Source organism: Hirundo rustica, chromosome 9 (genome assembly GCF_015227805.2).
Source record: "Hirundo rustica isolate bHirRus1 chromosome 9, bHirRus1.pri.v3, whole genome shotgun sequence".
NCBI classification, from domain to species: Eukaryota; Metazoa; Chordata; class Aves; order Passeriformes; family Hirundinidae; genus Hirundo; species Hirundo rustica.
The window spans coordinates 14,679,638-14,694,047 of record NC_053458.1 but is presented as its reverse complement, the minus strand read 5'-3'; the positions used below and the strand labels follow the sequence as shown (position 1 = coordinate 14,694,047).

General features: G+C 36.8%; 1 protein-coding gene across 1 annotated transcript in view; it reads left to right on the top strand.

Annotated features, from left to right (window-relative positions):
- COL24A1 (collagen type XXIV alpha 1 chain) overlaps positions 1 to 14,410 on the top strand; it is a 125,307-nt gene that overhangs the window by 47,300 nt on the left and 63,597 nt on the right. The window contains exons 15-20 of the mRNA XM_040073273.1: positions 2,175 to 2,228; positions 2,321 to 2,365; positions 2,757 to 2,810; positions 3,437 to 3,490; positions 5,137 to 5,190; positions 11,770 to 11,823. Of these exons, the coding sequence (XP_039929207.1) occupies positions 2,175 to 2,228; positions 2,321 to 2,365; positions 2,757 to 2,810; positions 3,437 to 3,490; positions 5,137 to 5,190; positions 11,770 to 11,823 (315 nt within the window). The remainder of the gene's footprint in view (positions 1 to 2,174; positions 2,229 to 2,320; positions 2,366 to 2,756; positions 2,811 to 3,436; positions 3,491 to 5,136; positions 5,191 to 11,769; positions 11,824 to 14,410) is intronic.

Below are 14,410 nucleotides of genomic sequence, written 5' to 3'. Positions count from 1 at the left end.
GAGCATTAATTCAAATACCTTGTCCAGCCAGCTGCGTGCAGTGTCAAGAGTTAGTTATATTTTTGTCTTTGTTCATGAGAACTATGGCAAAATGAGCAGCAACAGCAAGCTGAGTCCAATAATTCCTTCCATCCATGATTTTTTTTCAATATACAAAGCTGTTGCCAAGTTCAGAGTTTTGGCTGGCTGAACAGCCAGTCTTTCAAGACCTAGCAAGGCCATGAGTTTTAAAAAGATGAAGAGTTTCAGAAAATTTACTGCTAGACACCCAAATTAGTTTTTCTTCTTAATTTTTAAATGTTTTTTTTCCTTTAAAAAACCCCGCTTATTACTAGGAAATACTTCAGTTTTCCTTTTCTGGTATTTTGTCTTGTTGACTAGAAAAAGAAATTTGGTTTTAGTTTCACTTGTCACGTAGAAATGTTGGAGAAGGTACCCTTGATGTAGCTGCAGGTTTTATTGATCAGCAAGTTTTATCCAAAGTGATAAGCTTATGTTAGCATATAGGAAAACTGTTGCAGGTAAAGAATGATTAAAAAACCTGACAGACTAATACAACACTTTTTCTGTTTAATTTTTGTGTAGTTCCAGTTCTTTGTGTTAATTAAGTCACTCAATGTATCTGGAGACTGTGACAGGTGTTTAATGAACCCGAATGTTGTAAAGCTGTTTTGGAATTTCTTCCTGTTGCTGTTGTAAGCTAAATTTCCCAGCTCAGTATCCCTCTGTGATTTTCCAATCAATGCTGTTGTTACATAAGTATGCATTTCAACATTCAGTATCATTAATGCATAAATGCCTTGCTGAACTGGAATATGTAACGCAACTCAGAGACAGCAACATAAACAATTTACTTGCTCAGCTAGCATGACAGAATATATCATTTAAGCAATCATGGAAAGCTAAAGCAATGTAGACTGGCAATTTTCTTGGGAGCTCTACCAAGCACCATTAAGACACTGATTGGTCTTGTTTTTTCTTCACTGAGCTGTAAGTCTGGTGGTGACTGCAGGAGGTTGTTAGCATTGCTGAAAGTCTCCAGAGAACGATGAACGTGTGCTCAACAGGAAATGCATTGATGTCCATCTCATCTTTTCCATATCACTCTCAGCAAGTGGCAAAAGATTTCTTTATTCACATGTGCTGTTTAATTCTTGCATAGCCATAGAGTTATAACATTGCTTTTTTGTTTTTTTCCCCCTCAAGGTTGAATAGGCAGCAAGTGGATAGATTTCTCCCTTTGTAATATAGTTTGAACTGTTCTAAGTCAGGTCTTATATTTACCTCATGCTTTTTCATTACTATTATTGCTGTTGCTGTGCTGATCTTTAAAGATTCTTAATTTTTGTGTTTCACCTTTTTTTTTTGTTTCCTGTCATAAAACTGCCTAAATAAATCCCAGAAAGAAGAGTTGTAGTAAGGACTCTGAAGGTACATTAGAACAGAAAAGATTAGCAGGTGCATTGGAACGTAGGTTTCATTCTGCACGCTTGGTATTTTGAGTCACTTCTTTTTTTCTTTTTTCTTTTTTTTTTCCCTTTTTCTTTTTCTTCCATATTTATTTATTTATTTATTTATTTATTTATTTATTTGGTGTGTGTGTGCTTTTTGGTTTTTTTTTTGTTGTTTGTTTGTTTTTTATTTTTCTTCCTTTTTTTTTCTTTTTTTCTTTTTTTTTTTTCTTCTTTTTTGTTTTCTTTTTTCTTTTAACTCATAGGAGTCACTGATAGATGAGAAATTGAGTAAAAGGACCATTGAAATGGATGATTTTTATGGCCCTACTCATCAGAGAATAATTTCTTTAAGCCAAATTTGATGACTACAGAGAAGTGCTGTTATGTAGCCCTAAGGACAGCAGCAATGGCCACTGAATGTTCAGCTTCAGTACAGAAAAACTCCCGTAATTTGCATTGCCTAATGCACTGTTTTCTTCTCTTGAATTTGTAATCTACATGAGGAGAGGCAAGTTTTGTTTCTTATGTTTCTGCTGATGATGTTGGGGACTGCAAACATGGAGGACTTATGATACCAATACCTTTTTTTTTTCCCTAAGAAATTAACCTAAAAAATATTTTGTTTTTTTCTCTGTGGTGCAAAAAAATGCCACATTCTGTTAGGAGTCTTTAAGTTACTCCATTTCATCAAATGCAATCATCTTTCTTGCTGTTTGACAGGGAGACATTGGGCCAGCAGGACCAAGGGGACCATCAGGAATTCCAGGGCCCACGGTATGGTATTTAATCATCCCACAGCCAGGTGCCTTTGCTGCTTTCCAAGTTATAGTCAAGCATTGGATTTACGCTTTCTTTATTTTTAACAGGGGTTCCCAGGGAGTGCAGGACAGCCTGGAATGAAAGGTGATAAGGTGATTTAAATATTTTCATTATCTTGGAGATACGTAGTTCTTTCAGGCTCCCTTTGTTAAACCTTGAGCATAATGTATTTGGCAAAGCCCTCCCTTTTTCCTTTTGATTTCTTTTGTCTTTTTTCTTAAATTTTTAAAATTTATGTCAGATTCCTGATCTGGTATTTTAGACAATTTTTTTTCTGAACAGAGCACTAACTACTGAACATAATAATATCCAGGTCTATGTCTTTAGACTTTCCTGGAAGAGGTATTTCAGTGCAACACCTTGCATTGTCAAAGATCTGTATTAATTTTAAATATTGAATTAATCTTTCTCATTCTCTATTTCTGAAAACTACCCCATTTTAAGTCACATACATATGTCTGTATAAAATTATATGTTGTTTAGGGTGAACATGGCCTTGCAGGAGAGCCAGGAGATCAGGGGTACCCAGGAGACAAGGTAAGTTATAATTGCATTTTTTTACAAAATTATCCAGTTTCAGCAACTTCATCAGGCTTACGAGTCTCTTAAAATGCAGCAGGTTGGTTGCATAAAAGTAGAATGCAGTAGTAATACTTTCTGGATATCACTGTATTAACATATTTTTAAGAAATTCTGTGCTAATTAAAACTCAGATATGAAAAGCATGCGCAAAGCCAAGTAAAGGCCACAAGCAGAATTCTGGCAGCTGTGTGTGTAGAGTTGCATCAGACAAGGATTATGGTGTGACCTCAGTCTTTCTAAGGAGTTGTTGTAAAAGATATTTTTCCCTTGACCCTTGAGGTTCATCTGCAGCTCACCTGGACCTACTGTGGTTAGCAGCAGCACACGGTCTGCATGCTCCTTCACATCATCAAACTGAGATAAATAGGGATCGTCTTTCCTGTTTGGCTAGTACATCAGAAGTCACTGAAATAGAACATCCTGTGAGAACTCTTTTGATGAAAGTTGAACGTTAGAAGATAGTTTTCAACTTGCAGAATTCTTTTGAAGCCTGTTTCAGGTGCCAAAATATAGCAATTTATTGCTTCCAACATAACACAACCATTAATTTTCACGTGTATTTAATGGCTTTCTCTTTTCAGGGTGCTCTTGGTTTACCAGGACCCCCAGGGATCAGAGGAAAAATAGGACCCCCAGTAAGTTTACACATCAAATTTTGCTCTCAGTATATCACTGTATGTTGTTGATATTTTATACTGCTGTCGATATTTGACACTTTTGTGTGATTGTTATGTTCACACTGCACGTAATCCCGTAGAAGTGACTTAATTCAAAATGCACAAAGAATAAAGTCCAAGCTGCTTTTATTTCTGGTGACTGGCATTAATGAGCGAGTCAGATCCTAAAATGTGAAACTTCAGTACAAAGATCAGTATATATGTCAAATTTTAATAGGGTATTAGATATTAGGATATCAGATATTCTGTGACAATCACTGTGTTGAGGAATGGACATGCAGGTAATATTTGAAACAAATCCATTGAGAGCTTTGGGACCTTCCAGATGACCATTTTGGACTAGCTGGATTTGGAGGGAATGTGTGAGATCTCATTAATAATGGCAAGTCATTTCTCACAGGGTTGGGAGTAGTCATGAATTCCTGTATATACTGATTTTTAGCAGCTTTAAAGGCATCTGTGCATTGCTGCCACGTCTGCTGAGTTTTTAAATGTTGAGGCAGAAAAGGCACAGGGTTAGCTGGCTTTTCTTCACCTTTTTTTAGTGCTACTATCTCTCTCTTTTCAATATATAATTAAAAGCTGCCAATACTCACTCCAGTTTCAATTTTCTTATGCACAATCAAGCCAATAACTGGTAAACCTACTTAGACCTCATGAATGTCATGAGCCCTTAAATTCAATAACAAACACTTTCCTTGTCCCATAGAATTTACAGTATAAACACTAATTCTGCAATAATGTTACGCAAATTTGCTTAAGCTTAGATGGGAAAAATCATATTTTTTGCTTTTAAAGAATGTTCATTTTAAGACAAGCATGTGAATCAGCTTATTCCTGAGAGAGTTGTGGATTTTAAGCACAAGCTGAATGGGACCAACCTTGTGACTTATGTTAAATTAAGCTATGAGACCTCAGTCCTGCAAGTAATAGAAATTTAACTTTGTAGAATAAATTTAAAATGAAGTAATTTATGTTAAAAATCAGAGAAACGTTTCCCAGGTCAGACCTTAATTTTCCTCAAGTGACATCTAGTTATGGTGGCAGAAAGCTTGTGAAAATATGGAAGAACAGATGTAACTTGGAGAAAACAGAACAGATATAACTGAGAAATTTGGCCCATTTTTAGATGGGTTGCAATTTGTATATAATGGAGTTACCATTACATGTGGATAGGACTTAATTTTATTGTTATTAATCACAAATCTGCTATTTCTTTGGCTATGATTGGATACTTAAAATACATAAGTAAATGTGTAAACCAATATCTGTAACATTTTCTGGATGTTTAAATAATATGTAGCTTTTGTTCTGAAAACAGCTATATATTTAAAGGTGTTTTGATATGGTTCCTCCCAAAACTCCCAATTTTCTCTGTCCTGAATGAGTTTGAATTTTTTTTGTTGTGACTTCAAAGAGATACGAAGAACTAGTTTTAATAGTGTCCAAAGAGAGGCAGGTATGAAATTTCCTATTTAGTGAAAAAGTCATCTCAGCATTTGTTGGCCTTTTTGTTAGTGAATGTTTTTTAAAATCTTCATAACCATCTGTTGTTAAAAATAAAGTATCATCAGAAATCTTAACTGTTTGGGGTTTTTTTTAAGGGGAAAATTGGAGAACCTGGACCCCGTGGACCATTGGGTCCTCAGGGACCTGAGGTAAGAAATTGCTTGATAGCAGTAAATGAAATGTCAGTTCTAAATTATGGAAATAAGCAGTGAATGGATTTGGTTCATAAAAGACTGTTTTCTTAGTTGAGTGAGGAAAATCCTTTTATTCAGTAATATTTGATTAATTCATTCTCCTTCATAAAGTACAAAAAATTCCAGCACACGATTTTTTTTCTGCAATATATTAATGTACAGGATCTTTCAATGCAAAGTAGTCTTTTTTGCTTATGCAATTAGGATTTGCTGTCTCTTGAATCTTGTTGTTATGGGGTGCACCTGGAATGAGACTCATATGATTTCTCAGGCACACTTCCATTTGTAAATACTAAAACATGTTTACAAATGGGATTTTCCATTTTCCAGACCTGGTTGCATATTTATCACTTACAAGAAACACAAGGAATAAACACCAGTTACCTGGGAAGCATTGCCAGCAGCTGAATCTAGAAGTGAATTTTCCTGAGAACTCCTTAGTACTTTGGAAGTCTATGCAGAAACTGTCAGTCTCCAAATTGTCCCATTTTGGTGCTTTTTTGCATTTATACCACAGGAAGAATGCTGTGGTCTGTGCCAGAAAGACATGTTTATACACAGACACATGTATTTGCTGGAGAGATGAAAGCAGAAATTGTAGATTGCTCTTTCTAATCAGCCTCCTGCAAGGGATGTATTTTGGTTTTGTTTGGTTTGTGGTGGGGTTTGTTTGTTTGGGGGGTTTTCTTTAAAAGAAAAAAAGCGAATAGAAGGGAAATACTTCCCATGATTTGTTTTCTGCCTTTACATGAGCATATCTCCTCAAACCAAGGCTCTATGTCCCTACCTTTCTTATTAGGCAAAAGCCCTCACTGAGAGAAGACTCTCTGGAAAGAAGCCCTATAGCAACACAAGGTGGTCTTGTGAGAATAAGCCTCTCTGCTTTAGTCAAAGGTTGTGCAGAAGACACAAAGCCTGTGCACGTTGTCCACAGCTGCCACCCTCTGTGGCTCAGGATTTTAGATTTTTTGAGCCTGCTCATTATTAACAAGAGAGGCCCTTGCATGATCTCTTTGCACAGTTTCCAGCAAGGGAGACCTGCAGCAGGTTAATAACGAATTGTTGACTTGAAGGCTGCGTCCTGCTGCCCCTGCTGCCTCTGCTGGTAGTTCTTCATAGTTCCTTATTCTAACACAGACATGCTACTGCTTTGTGTCTGGAGAAAAATCATCCTTCTGGGCTGGTCACCCTCAGGGCAGATATGGATGGGAATCCTTCTGTCTGAAAAGCTCAGCACTTCCCCTTGCTCAGGAGTGCAGAATTACTTCATCATAAGAAGACAAATAAAGTGCATGATGCTAGATAATTAAAACTTGATTGTTCAGGTACTTTTTTTTTTGAGTAATTGTCTGAAAAATGGCAGGTTTAAAACTACAAAGCAATGTTTCTCTTAACTTCAGTCATGCAAGACAGGTCCAAATAAAGTAAGAGAGGTTTTTCTGCCTTTTAACTTCATAAAAATATGGTCACCATATGGCAAAATAGAAGCGGAAGGGATGTAGGATAGCAGCATACTGGGATTTTGGACAAATTGGAGGTAATAGAAGTTCTATAATGAAAAGAATTTAAAATAAGCAGCTTAAAACTGAAGAGTGTTTGTGTCCCTCCTGTTACATTGTCTTATGAAAAAAAGCTAGCTGTTGACAGAAGTTATTTAGACACAACTAACTATATGAAGTGTGAGCAAATAACGTAGATTTTTCCACAAGAAAAGCCGACTGTCATATGTCTGATCATGTCTTCTTCCAAAACCAGCCAGCTAGCAAGTCAGATGGGGCTGCTTTCCTTCGTATTTCATATTTCATTATCTGAATGGTCAGACTTCCTGTGACCCCGTGAAGAAAACATGCATTATATCATAAAGTAAATGTTTCCTTGATGTTTCTGGAGATAGAAGAATGTGATGAATTAGTGTCCTACTTTGAATTTGGTACAGATATGACAATCCATACCATATGCCTTCTATGAAAGATTTTCTTTTTAAAAACCCCAAAACCAAACCTATATTGGGATTTGTTGGACTTTGCTGTGAGCAGGAGGAACTAGGCTGTGTCTGCCCAGAGGCAGAACCTCTCACACTCTACTTCCAGCTATTTCTCTCTCCTTTTGTCCAGCACTTAAGACAGTGGGATTTATGAATGTGCCCTTGCCCCCATCTGTTTTGGGTACATGTGAAATAAAAACTGGGGCACCTTTGACCTTTCCAGTTACACATTTGAGGGTTTCATTCCCAGTGTAAAGAGTAAGTAGTCCTATCCCTGATTTTCTTCCCATGTAAACTGCTGTAACTCTGGCACTGCAGCAGCTCAAGTCTATAATTGTCTCTGCACACAGCAGTGGGAGCAGGGCAGGCAGACTCTGATCATCCTCATGGGGTTTTGTGGTTTTGAATGCAGATCACCAGTGAATTGCTTCCTACATCTTTCCTCTGCAGCTGTGCAGCCAAGGTACACCAGGTCAGAGTTGAAATAAGCCACCCACCTATGGCCAGGGCCCATTTGAGACCTGCAGTGCTGATGGCAGGAGTGGGCAGAAGGAGGGACAGGGGTCTCGCTCTCTGGGTGGCCTCACGAGGGTTGGCTGCCAAGTCATTTATTCAGTGCAGGAGTCCTGCAGTGTCAAACCAAATTCTCTTCTGGGTGTGTTTCTGCAGAGCCAGGACCTGTCGTGTGCCTGAATGCCTGCTGCTCACTGGATATACTCAGTGAACACTTTATGGAGTGTATTCTTCATCAGTTGACACATTGTGCTGCTTTGTCGTGCATCTGAAAATGAACTGCCAAAATACGAAATTTCTGTAGAGCTTTGTTTTATTGGTATGACAGCTGGAAAGTGCTGATCTGACTGTTTTTAACCCACAATGTCTCTGTTTACTGCGTACAATGAAGTAGGCAGTGCTTATTGTTAATGTGAATGAAATTAGAACAAGCCTTTAACAGGCTTCCACATGTATTCAGAATACTTTGGTGTAAAATTTTGCTCTAGGAATTGCATTTAATTATCCCCCCAAAATGAGGGTGATAGTTCCCTTCAGATGTGCCTTCAGAATGTTATTATAAATAGGTTTCCTCTGAAACAGAGACAATTAGTCATTATCTTCAATAGAACATTTTTCATCTGTGCAGTATTTTGCTCTGAAGTCATTAGCTTATTCCTTCAGGAAGGTACTTGTATGGGATTCAGCTGGTGTGTTTCATGCTCAAGGCAGTAGCCTTACAAAAGAAAAGAATACATTCAAATAACAGTAAAGAGTCAAAAAGGCACACATTTTGTATGTGAATCAGTGGCTGCTTTGAGGTGTTAATTTTAGTGCAGGTTTCACAAGCATTATCACGTGATTTTTTGAGTTTTTGCAAACAATGCCAGACATGCAGGGATAGCATAGCCTTCTGTTTCAATAAGGCATCAATTAACTTGCATGCAAATGATTTGTAGGAAATACAGAAATAAAGATAATTCAAAGGCTGAATTAATTGCATGTTCTGGCATATATCTGAGGAACTGCTTTTGTTGCAAAATTACTCTTTACTTGCCTTTGCACAGCATCTTCATCTCGTCCTTTCCCCAAAGTCCTACGTCTGCATAATGCATTCTTTCAGAAGAATAATAAACACTTATTGGAGAATTGTGGTTTTTTGCAGAAACCTTCCTTTTGTGATTTGTGAAATTCTGCAAATGTGAGAGAATTCCCCATGGAAATGGAGTGTAATGTCTCAATATTTCTGATATTCTGCTTCCATATTAACAGGCACAAAAAAAACACGAAAGAAAAGCAAAAGCTTTGGCAGAGTGCTCATTTCTGAGGTGCTGAGACATGCCCTAACATAGTAACAACTTATTCATCTCTGTATTTTTTTCAATGAAACATTTTATAGATAAATTAGAGCAATAAATATATTAATTTTATAATTAAGTGTTCTGTACAAAAAGTAACACTTCCACTGCAAGGTTAAAGCACATTTGTGTTATGATAGTTGACGCTTCTGGTTTTTCTGATGCCACATTTCTTTTGATTAAATGAAGTAGATTCTAAAGTGCTTTGCTGGCAAAAGACCAGATCTGTAGCAAGATTTTGAAAATAATTTGTATCCTACCAGCTGCTGGGCTTCTGACTGATGGAAATTAAGACTCTGCATTTCCTTAGAAGAAGTCATAATACCGAGGGCTGCTTTGTTTTGAATAGTCTCTGCTGAAAATACATTGCAGCTGGAAACTATACATTAATCTCCTGGCCTTTCACTTATGGAAGAATAATGAATTTTTAATCTGGAGTAACTTCCCAGGGAGCTGGCTGCTGAATAACTCATGGCAAATTTAGGTATTGCTAGAGATATATCCTACTTCACTACGAGGAATCTGAATGGCAAGCACCATTGCTGAGGTGTTTCAAGAGCTCTTTCCTGGTTCATTATTTTTCTGGAATTGTCTAAAGTGGCTGTTTGTGCCCTGGGTTATTACACTTACCTCATGGATCGTTGATGTGAGACCATCTTAGAAAACATTTTCTACTACTGCCATAGCATCTGCCTTCTCTCCATGGTTGTGCTCAAGAAGAAAAGCTTTAATCCATCATCACAGAAAAGATAAAAATTATGAAGATTTTAAATTTTTAAGTGCGTTGTTTAGTGTTGATGATCTCAGGCCAGTAACCCTCTTGTATCCTAAGACTTTGACATGAAAAGATTTCAAAATACCATGTTCTATCTGCAATAGTACTTGCCCACACCTACTCATGGACCTTACTGAATTCACTCTAGAAAAATTTAAATAAATAAACGAAGTACATCTATTCCTTTATAAAAGCATTAGAATTTTTCTAAATTAACATTTTTCTAGCCAGATTGTTTTCTGGAATATTTATTGCCAAGAGGAAATTGTCTGTGTCAGCATTTAGCACTTGTTCACACATTTGAAAGGTAAAGATTCACAGATCTATGAAACAACTCTCCCCTTGTTAACTAAGTAAGGTCCATATGTAAGTAAATTTAAAATTAAGGAAGGACAAGCTAAAAAATTCCAAGGAATTGACCTAACTCTTCAATGTATCTCAGTAGATAGCAGTGGCCAGGACTTAAAAAAGACACCTCCTCTTTTGAGCTGTATAGAAATCAAGGGTGATGCGAGTGTTCTAGGTGTGAGTCTCAGGGCCTTGGTCACATGTAAATAATATGCTCTGTGCCACCTAGAGGCATGTTGGAATTGTTGCACAGCTCTGCCTGTAATTGCCACCTGATGGCAAAAGAAAGGGAAACCACTGCGATGTATTGTGAGATGTTGAGTGTTAGAGTTGTTGCCCATCTTCTGAAAACTCAGACCATTTTAATTCTTCAGTGGTTTTCTTTTAGACTCATTAGCATCCAAGGGCAAAATCTGATATTTTAAAAAAATTGTTCTGTGTATGTGCTTTTTGTTTCTATTATTGGGAAAAGTGCGCACACATTTTAATTTGTAATGACTTTCTCTTAATGAAGACGGAAACTTGTTTTTCCTAGTGTGAAACCATGGCTTTTCTTAGATATAGTAATAAATATTTTGCTCAGAGGAAATGGCAGTCTAGCTGTTTTCAAATGGTCAAAATTTAATGAAATGTGAAAGTTTATTAAAAAAGCAAAATCAAGTGCTATCTTGGCAGGGGATTGAATGAGCACTATGCTAAATAAAGGGTCAATCATCAATGCTTTATTTTATCCTATGAATGTAAACATCATATATCCTCTCTAGATGTTTATGAACTTTAACTCGCTACTGTATTATGTAAAAATTAGCTGCACCTTTTTTTTTTTTTTTCCCCCCTTAAAATATACTAATTTCTTCTAAAGCAATCTAGCTCTAGCTGAATTCCTCTGATGCAGAGGTCGCCTCATGGTGTCCCAACTCAATGCCTACTGGCCAGGTGGTTGACAGTGATAATTTTAGTTGATTCCTTTTCTGTGCTTATTTACCTTTTCTTTACTAACAGCTTGACCTATGCTAGAGTCTATTTCTCAAAGGCCTGTTCTGAGTAATGCTGCATGCTGATGACCTTCAGTGGCCACCAGCCAGACCTAGATTATCACCTGCTGATTTGGAGGCAAAAGGCTTTTCTTACCTTTTTTCTTAATGTTGCAGTGATCTTGTCCTTAGTGTGTGGCCATGGATTAAAGGGCTTCAGCTGCTCTCTAAACTTATGGAAGCATAGTTGAATTCATAAGTGAAGAACCTGGTGCTGGCTGTTTTGTGGTGATTTTTTGTGCCTCCAAACAAATCCAGTGGTTTAATTTCAAACATTGCTTAGCGGATAAAGCGTCTTATCCTAAGAGAATTTAAATCCATGCTGACATCTGCTAAATTGAGTTTAATGAAAGCTGCCTAAAATCTGTCACTTTTCCAAGTCTTTTCAAGGAAACATAATGGATTTTGACATTTTTAGGGATGGTAGAACAAATTTATTTCTTTTTCTGTGACTCGGGTTTATTAAATGAATGAACAGAATCAAAACACGTACATTGAAAACATTCCTACTCTGCAAATCATTTGCCTGTATGATTTCTTTAGGGTTTTCCAGGAGATATTGGTGTACCTGGATTAAATGGCCCTGAAGGTCCTAAGGTAAGATTATATGAAAACCTATTAAAAATAACAGTAAATAGTGTTAATCTCTGAGGAAAAGGCTCTGAGAGATGGACACTGGCATTGTGAGAATATATTATTACTGCCAGAATGCAAGTACTTTGCCTCAGGTATTTATATGAGGAAGTTACTTGCATGTTTAATACTGTCCATGCAATTCTGAGAGTAATTACTGTGTCAGGTGGAAGCAGGTAATGGCAAAATAAGTGTGAGAAAATGCTATGTAGCTAGAAAGTAGCATATGTTTCTCCTGTATTTAAATAAAATGCATGCCAAATGTTTGCAGATCTTTGTACTAGGCAGGCTCCACCTGCACAAAGATTGTTTTAACAATTTTTAAAAGAAACAGTGGTTGAGGATATGGAAAATGTGCAAAATTCACATGCCTGATTAAATTACGGATAAAATAATAGATATAACAATAAAGGATAAAATTTATCTACAAAAATGTGCCAGAATAATTTAGCTTCTGCTCTTCAGTAGATTAAGATTTTAGGCCAAATTTAGGTAATTATTCACTTGGATAGAGTTTTCAATGAAACTTTAAATAAAAGTAGATATAGGAAATTTTTATTGAATTTGGAAATGCCAGAGACTAATACAAAAAGTGCTGGTGGGTCAGAAATTACCCCAGAGGAAAATGATTGAATAATATCTAAAGATTGACTACTTGTTGAAAGGCAGGTACCAACGAAGCTCCTCACTCATCAGCCTTAGGACTATTCTTACATTGTGTTTTCTGTAGTAAATAGGCACAAGTATGGCAGAATGAAATCAATATATGAAACAAAGTTGAGCACCTTTAGGTTATCTAAAAAAATGCACTTTTTGCTAATTCATTCCACTTCAGGTATTTCAGATGTATTCATGCAAAGAATAAAACAATAAATCCTATTATAAACTTAGACTGAAGACATTGCAAGATCCCTCTGGAATAAAAGCACAATAATGCAGTTAGAAATTAAGTGAAATTGTAGAACAATTTCTATGAGGCAAGAATGTCTCATTAATGCCACTGCTCAAAGCATTAGAAGGCTTTATCTCTGTAGTACATTACTGGGCATTTTTATTCCAGAGAGACTCGATCAACTGAGACTAGAAGCAGAAATAATACTTGTATGGTTTTATTCTGAGAGACCGTTTGTTTATTAGACCAAAATGAAGACTTTTTTTGACCTTTAAGTAGACAGAGGGCAGAAACTGGTGATGCAAAAGAACTGTGCAAGACCAACAATGTGATTTGTCCAAGAACAAATCATACAGGTTGTCTATGAATAAACAGACATGGAAATGACAACTTTTTCTGTCGAGAGAATTGTGGAATTCTGTAGCAGACTACTCAAGAAAACATAGGAAGGGAAGCAGTGAATATTTTGAAGTTATGGTCTTATTTGTACCTGAAAGATTGTAACAATACCTCCATGCCAAAAGTGATCATTCTTAAGAAACCTCTCAAATAATCCAGTTGCTGAAGCCATAGCCAATATTTTCTGTATCTCTTCTCTTTCACCTGTGTCAAGAGCCTTTTACCAAAATAGACATGAATTGACTAGGAAGGCTGAGAGCTAGTTATCTGATGGGGCAAATTGAGGAGAAGTTAAAATGTGTTTCTAGAGGGTGTCCACCTTCAATTCTGATTTATTGCTTTGCCAACTTGTTTATATGCGTGTATGCATAACGTTAGCAGTCCTATATGAATGAGTATGTCTGACCACTGCAGTGGCAGTTGCTCTCGTGTTTCTGAGTTACCAAGCTGTTTACAAAAAATCCCCTGTGGTGATGAAAGATTCTGTCTAGGGTCCAGGAAAAATGCCAGAAGAGAACTACGACAATTCTTGATCTGCAGTCGAATGAATGACATGAATGATGTAACAGATCTAATCCCTGCTGCTCAGTTTCTTCAGTGGGATTGTATTGTTGCACATTATATCCGAGGAGTTTTTGTTAGGATTCTGTTGATGTTTAATACACATGTTACTGATTTGTTGCCTTTTCTCAGATTCCAGAGAAAAAAATTACTTAGAGGTGGACCACAAAGTTTGAGACTCCTTGTTCCTTTGATACAGAAATTACACAGCTGAACCAGATCTGGTGCTCTCAAGCACATTTGGTGCTAGAGACAAAAAGCTTAGACAGCCTGCCCTAGTCAGGGAGAACTGATGGCTTACATTTGAAAAGGAGGATTACCAAACTGGAAAAACTCTTATACTGCTCCCAGTACTGAGGGAGAAGGTCTGCATAACTTTGGAAATGTTTGGCTTTGGGGATTCCCAGCTGCCTTGAGTTGACTGCAGTTCTAAAATTTTCCTCCAGCTTTTATTTTTAGAAAACTGTTCTCACTATGCTGCTATTTCCATCATGTTTTTGTTTATGCTTCCTCAGAAGCAATACCCATTTTAAAAGCCAAGTAAGCAGGGTAAGCTTTATTTTTTAGCAGTTGGTGTAGGATAAATTCAACTTCTTGGAACTTTAAGCTCTATTGAGTGTGATCAGCTGTCTCTAAATGCCACTAGAAGTTCTGGATTGTAAATTTTCCCCAAAATAGTGAAATAATCAGCAAATCTGA